This window comes from Protopterus annectens, chromosome 17.part0 (assembly GCF_019279795.1).
Source record: "Protopterus annectens isolate FY-2018-M chromosome 17.part0, PAN1.0, whole genome shotgun sequence".
Taxonomy (NCBI): domain Eukaryota; kingdom Metazoa; phylum Chordata; order Ceratodontiformes; family Protopteridae; genus Protopterus; species Protopterus annectens.
The window spans coordinates 696,532,597-696,540,096 of NC_056751.1; the positions used below are offsets into that span (position 1 = coordinate 696,532,597).

A 7,500-nucleotide genomic window follows, 5' to 3' on the forward strand; every position below is an offset into this window, starting at 1 on the left:
AACAAGAATCTATTTACAGGATGAAATCATAAAAAAGCACAAGCAGAATTTATTCACAGAACAAAATTACAGAAAAAGCACAGGTAGAATCTAGTCATATAATGAAATCAGAGGAAAAGCACATCCAAGATATATTCACAGAAAGAAATCACAGAAAAAGCATAGGTAGAATCTATTCACAAAACAAAAACACAAAAAAACAGGTAGAATCTATTCACAGAATGAAATCACAAATAAAATGCAGGTAGAATCTATTCACAGAATGAAATCACATAAAAAGCACCGGTAAAATCTATTCACAGAATGAAATCACATAAAAAGCACAAGTAGAATCTATTCATAGAATGAAATCACATAAAAAGCAGAGGTAGAATCTATTCACAGAATAAAATCACAGAAAAGGCACAACTAGAATCTATTCACACAACACAACTGCAGAAAAAGCAGAGGCAGAATCTATTCAGAGAACAAAATCAGAGAACAAGCCCACATAAAAAGCAGAGGTAGAATCTATTCACAAAACAAAAACACAGAAAAAAACCATGTAGAATCTATTCCCAGAATAAAAGCACAGAAAAAACAGGTAGAATCTATTCACAGAATGAAATCACAAATAAAATGCAGGTAGAATCTATTCACAGAATGAAATCACATAAAAAGCACCGGTAAAATCTATTCACAGAATGAAATCACATAAAAAGCACAAGTAGAATCTATTCATAGAATGAAATCACATAAAAAGCAGAGGTAGAATCTATTCACAAAACAAAAACACAGAAAAAAAACATGTAGACTCTATTCACAGAATAAAATCACAGAAAAGGCACAAGTAAAATATATTCACACGACACAACTGCAGAAAAAGCACAGGCAGAATCTATTCAGAGAACAAAATCACAGAACAAGCCCACATAGAATCTATTCCCAGAATAAAATCACAGAAAAAGCACAGGTAGAATCTATTCACAGAGAACAAAATCACAGAAAAAAGCACTGTAGAATTTATTCACAGAATTAAATCATAGGAAAAGCAGAGGAAAATCAGAGGAAAAGCACAGGTAGGATCTATTCATAGAACAAAATTGCAGAAAAGCACAGGCAGAATCTATAAAAAAATCATAGAAAAAGCCCAGGTAGAATCTATTGACAGAACTATATTACAGAAGAAGCATAGATAAAATCTATTCACAGAAGAGAATCACAGAAAAAGCACAGGTAGAATCTATTCACAGAATGAAATATTAGAAAAAGCACAGGTGTAATCTAATCACAGAATGAAATATCAGAAAAAGCACAGGTAGATCTATTCACAGAATGAAATCATGGAAAAAAAAACAGGTAGAATATATTCATAGAATGAAGTCAAAGAAAAAACACAGGTAAAATCTACTCACAGAATGAAATCACAAAAAACAAGGCAAACTCTATTTGCAGAAAGAAATCACAGAAAAAACACATAGAATCTATCCACAAAATGAAATTGATAGGGTAGAATCTATTCACAGAGCAAAATCACAGAAAAAGCACAAGTAGGATTTATTCAAAGAATTATATCATGGGAAAAGCACAGGTAGAATCCAGTCACAGAAAAAAAAAAACACAGAAAAAGCGCAGGTAGAATCCATTAAAAGAACAAAATCACAGAAAATGCACAGGTGGAATCTATTAACAGAACAAAATCACAGAAAATGCACAGGTAGAATCTATTAACAGAACAAAATCACAGAAAATGCACAGGTAGAATCTATTAACAGAACAAAATCACAGAAAATGCACAGGTAGAATCTATTAACAGAACAAAATCACAGAAAATGCACAGGTAGAATCTATTAACAGAACAAAATCACAGAAAATGCACAGGTAGAATCTATTAACAGAACAAAATCACAGAAAATGCACAGGCAGAATCTATTAACAGAACAAAATCACAGAAAATGTACAAGTAGAATCTATTCACAAAACAAAATGATATAACGCTTTTATCCAGCAAGCAGGATTTTCAGGCGGAGCATTTTATCCTTCATTATGTAAATAATATCATAATTCCTCAATTTACATGAAGAAAAATGTAAAAAATGTTATTTGGTGTATATATTTTAAGAGATGCTGTTCATGTTAGTAAACAATTAATTACAATAAAGTAAAAAGTGCATTAATTTAACCAGTAAGGTAGGTGAAAGAAAAACTTTGAGCTAGTTATAGAGTAGCTACAGAGGTATGTGAAAATGTAAAGGCTATACTGATAGAAAACGTTCTCAAGGCACCATATCTAAATGATCTATTATTCTAATATTACCTCTTTGCAGCCTTCTTATTTAAGTGATGACATTGTTTACTTCATTCTTGTAAAACACAGTTTTGACTTAATTGCTTTGAAATAATTACTAGGCTGCACATCACTTTGTTGAACATGCATTCTATGAATGGTCTTCATCCAAATTGTAAAATTAAAAAAAAAACTCCAAGTGAAGCAGAAAAATCCCACAAAAAGCATAATGATATTATTGTGTGTGTGTGGGGGGGGGGGTCATCTTAACACCCTATGTGATGGTAAAGCCTCCTTACTTCTTCCTTATACATATTACTCTAAGGTTACCGCAAACTGAGTTCATGGAATAACCCACCTGCCTACCTGAGTGTAAAAGTCAGTTTTTCTTATGCAAAAATCTGTCTTTCACAGTAAACATTGCTGAAACACCACTTCACAAATTCCAGTTTAATATTGGATGGCGCAGTGGTGCAGTGATAGCATTGTCGCCTCACACCTGAGTTCTCCAGTTTGATTCTCGGCTGGGGTGCCTTCTGTGTGGAGTCTGCATGTCCTCCCTGCATTCATGTGGGTTTCCTCTGGGTGCTCCGGTTTCCTCCCACAGTTCAAAGATATGCGTCTGGAGCATTTCTCCCCAGGCCTCCACTGAAAATTGGCTTTGTTCCAAGTCAGACTTTCCCAGTAAACAAATGTTAAATAAATATATATATATATATCAGTAAATCATACAGAGGATTATGATAGGGTCTCTAATCATAACCAAGTTGTTATGCATTTGATATGTGGATATCAAAAAATTCACTCTAAGAAATATTACATGCCAGTTTGTGTGATTAGCAGATATTTCTACACACCTAGATTTGCAGACTTATAAGGTACTCATCTGTTGGGCCCAAAACACCACAGATGTGCAATAATATCTGTTCATCACATTCTTCAACTTATGAGAGTCAGACAGAAGGAGAATCATTTCCTTTTTAATTGCAAGTGGCACACTGGTCATCATTTCTGTCTGAGAGCACTTGTTTGTGCAGTGTAGAGTTCCACATGTCCTCCACATGTCCACATAGGATTTTGCCAAGTTCTCCCTTTTCATCCATCATCCCAAAGGCATGCAAAGCTGAGCTGGCATTCTTCTGAACTGACATTTGTGTGTGTGTGTGTGTGTGTGTGTGTGTGTGTGTGTGTGTGTGTGTGTGTGTGTGTGTGTGTGTGTGTGTGTTTGTGTGTTGCATGAGAGGAAGTGTTTGAGTATGTGCATCCTGTGATGGGTCGGTGCCTTTTCAGGATTAGTTTCTCTGTCTTATACCCACAAAGTTCCAGGATAGGCTCTAGTTCCTATGTGACCCTGAGCTGGTTTAAGCGGGTAACTGGAGATGAATGAATGAATAATCGCTTTTAGATATGAATTTCAGATATCATGTACATAGCCTTCTGCTTCCATCTCCAAAAGAGTTATGATGAAGTTCTATGTAGTTATTTGTTTATTTATTTTTCTTACCATGAAGGCATCCTCTCCATTCCAGTTAGCTTCAAATCCGAGTTTAGTGGAGACCTTGATACCCGTACTGCTACCCGTGATCATAATCCCAGACTGACTAAACGGCAGCAGAACACTACAAAAACAAAAGAAGACATAACAAGAGTTACAACATTATAAACAATGATTCCACTGGAGTGGTCTGTTCAGCTCCTGCATATGCAACCTTACAGCATATTTTAATTTCTGTAACCCACAAAATTATTAGAATAACATACTGCTACTTACCCAGATCACTCCTTATGTAAATTTGGTAACTAATTGAACATTTAAGTACATATGGTCCAAATACAAAGGGTTACATGGAAACAGACACAACAACTATATAAATACAGGGTATATACAAATGGTCCAAATACAAAGGGTTACATGGAATCAGACACAACAACCATATAAATACAGGTTTTATATATACATGTCAAGTAGTGGGCAAAGGAGCTTTAAACATGAAACTACATTTGAACAATAAGAGTTTCAAGAAACAGTCATTAGATTCATAAGGGTTGTATACACACACATAAACCTGTGTCTGCACTATATTTGGTATGCAGACCTATTTATGAATCCCACACTGGTGCACACTGTAAGTACCATGTTCACTAGTGTCCGTGAGAGCACTAGTGCTGTGCATATAGGATATGCTCATAATTGGCACTCTACACAAGTGTCATATACATTTGGGTATGTGTCTATTGTTTGGAGGAGGGAGGGGGACCATACTCTTGATCACATGCGATATGCCCAAGGCATACCTGATTGTAGAGTGTTTCCCTATAAGTTCCTTCAGCATAGCTCTCAACCTTCCATCTCCAAAATGAGGAAAACTAGTCTTCATAATGTGGAACAAATGGGCAAAATGTGGAACACGTACTAATGGCTCACTAACAACTTCAACTAGGAAGGCTGTAGGATGGTTAAAATATGAGAGTTTCACTTATAAATAAGATCTTTTAATGAATTAATATGATTCATTTCTATTTACCATGGATTTCACTGAAAAAAAGTTCCAAACACTGAATATGTGACAGAGTCTTTCAATATGGAACTTTCAGAAACTTTGAGGAACATGAACTTTTTAAGACCTCAAATGAGGTACGTTCCTCGTAATGAAGTACACTTGAGAGGTATGCTTCATAGTCAGGTCTAAGCATGTGCAACAAAACTCCAGAGCATATTGCCCATACCTGTAAAGGAGACATCATTACTATATATTGCCATGAAGAGGACTCAGCTGTGCAAGTACTCACACTAGTGGGAATATTACATCATCACAGGGTCAGGGGAGTGGGTGTTTGCAGTTGTGGTAGGAAGTTATGCTGCACCAAGATACAGCTTTTTGCTTCCACACAGAAGCAATTCTTCTGGTGGTTTTGTATATATTGCACTGATTTTTCTCAGCTATTTAATACTGAGCAACACATCAACATAATCAGAGGAGGCACGTGTATTTTAATAAATATAAGTATGCGGTTCTGGTTACATAATTTAGTTTGTTGGGACCAGTCCATACAAAGTTTCTTTCCTGTTTATGAATCACAGGTAATTATGGGAGTAAATGTTTGTGTATGTTTTCCTTATATGGAGTACCATGGCTATTACACTTGGGTAAGACAAAGTAAGGAGACTTACCTAGGTATGTTATTTTATTATCAACCAATTGGCATGATGTCTAAGGTCTTTGTTGCCATGCAAAAGGTACAAGGTTTGATCCTGAATTCTGGCCAATGTCAGTATGGTGTTTACATGTTCTTCCTGTTTCTCTGCGTGGCTCATCCCCCATCCCAAAATTGCGCTGAATGTTTCCATCTCAAACTCATCCAAGAATGGAGTGCTAGGTAGCAGCACATACTCTAGATGGCTCCCTGTATGGGGAACAGTTGTGCAGATCACTGAATTTGGGCATCAATTGTGATGTGCAATGTCCTCAAGATAGGAGAACATGGACCACAGACTGTGAGCTGGGTCAGGGCTAGCCACGCGATGGTGTAAAAATTTACACAGAGTGATTCATTCATGTTGACTAATGTTGCCAAAAAATTAGCATGGGCTTTTGCCAGTTATAAGTGAGTTGAGGGACCAGCATACTCTGACCTACATCAGGGACCCATGCTAACAGAGGGAGGGATGTTTGCTTCTCCATTGGCTAATGTGTGTTCACCATAAAGCCAATCAGCCCTGCGTCAAAAAATCTACTGGTCAGTATCCAGTTGTCCAGCTTGGGTGACCTGAGATAGCTCTGGATGTAAAACCAATCAACCTACCAAAATGAACCAAGAATCGCTACATTCAATGTAGGGGGTGTAGTTTGGAAGTGGATGACACAATGGTAAGGAGGAGCCTGGATGACCACTGTATCCAGGAGACAAGATGGAAGGGTAGTGCAACAAAGCCACTTGGCTTGGAATCCAGAATCGACTACTCAGGAGGAGGACAGACTAGAAATGGTGTGGGAACTGGGATGAAGGAGAGGCTTCAGAAGACAGTGAGGGATATCATCAGAATTAGTGACAGACTCATGGCAATCAGACTCCAGTGAAAGGATAGGCGCTCTTCATAATGTCACCCTATGCTCCACAGCAGGGTTGTGATACTGAAGAAAAGAGTAAATTCAGATGCATTCAGACAGCAGCGTTGGGACATATTAGATAAAGCAGGACAACAGAAATTGGTTTTGATGATGGGTAAACTGGATGCACATATTGGAAGAAAACAGGATTTAAGGACAACCTGAGTCCACATGGGTGGGGCAACAGTAATAAAGAATAAGAGGTCATTCTAGACTTCTGTCTGGTAAATGGCTTGATGGTGGCCAACACATGGCTCAACAAGACAGACAATCACAAAATCACATAAGAGAATAGTCAACATGCAACTCGCGTAGACTTCCACCAAGTAAGGACAGGGCAGTGGGGTAGAATTAATGATTGCAAAGTTAGCCTCATGAAACAGTCAGCTCATACTATAAACCATTGGTTGCCACAATCAGCTGCAAACAGTGGTCAGAGAGGGCTCTAAGGTCAACAGAAACAAAGCTAATGACATGGAAGTTGATTTGGGGGAAATCACAGGAGTTTGATGAATTACTCAAGGCTTTAGCCCCTCAGGAGGAAGCAGAATTAGGTGGAGTTGAAGAACAATGACAGCATGTGTGAGGAATATAGAACAGGTATGCAGCTGAGTCAGGTTTGGAAATAAGGTACATAAGGAAAGCTGGTGGTGGAATGCAGAAGTCCATGAAGTCATCAAAAATAGACAGAGTGCAGGAAAAAGTGGCAGACAAAAAAGGTAGACCAGGCCAAAACGGAATTCTGGTTGTTTAACAAAGAGGCTAAAAGGAGAGTTGGAATAGCAACAAACAAGGTAACAGCTTCACTCTACCAGCTTCCAAAAAGGGACATGACAGATGGCATAAAGAAACTCTATCGGGTTACAAGGCAAAGACAGAAAGATAAAGAAGATTTTTATCAGACACCCTTCATAAGGGATGCCAGCAACAACCTGCTAACCAGTCCTTGAGACATCAAAGGGAGATGGAGGACTACTTCCAGCAGCTTCTGAATTAGGAAAACCCCACAGAAGCTGTACTGTCCCAGACACAGCCTATGATGAGAGAGGAAGAGGAGCCCACCCTAGAAGAGTAAGAACAGCGCTAAGAAAAATGAAGTCAGTGAAAGCAGCAGGCTCAGATGAG

General features: G+C 37.9%; 1 protein-coding gene across 1 annotated transcript in view; it reads right to left on the reverse strand.

Annotated features, from left to right (window-relative positions):
* Nucleotides 1-7,500, reverse strand: part of LOC122791500 (mucin-5AC-like) — a 272,677-nt gene that overhangs the window by 245,920 nt on the left and 19,257 nt on the right. The window contains exon 4 of the mRNA XM_044059242.1: nucleotides 3,771-3,885. Within this exon, the coding sequence (XP_043915177.1) occupies nucleotides 3,771-3,885 (115 nt within the window). The remainder of the gene's footprint in view (nucleotides 1-3,770; nucleotides 3,886-7,500) is intronic.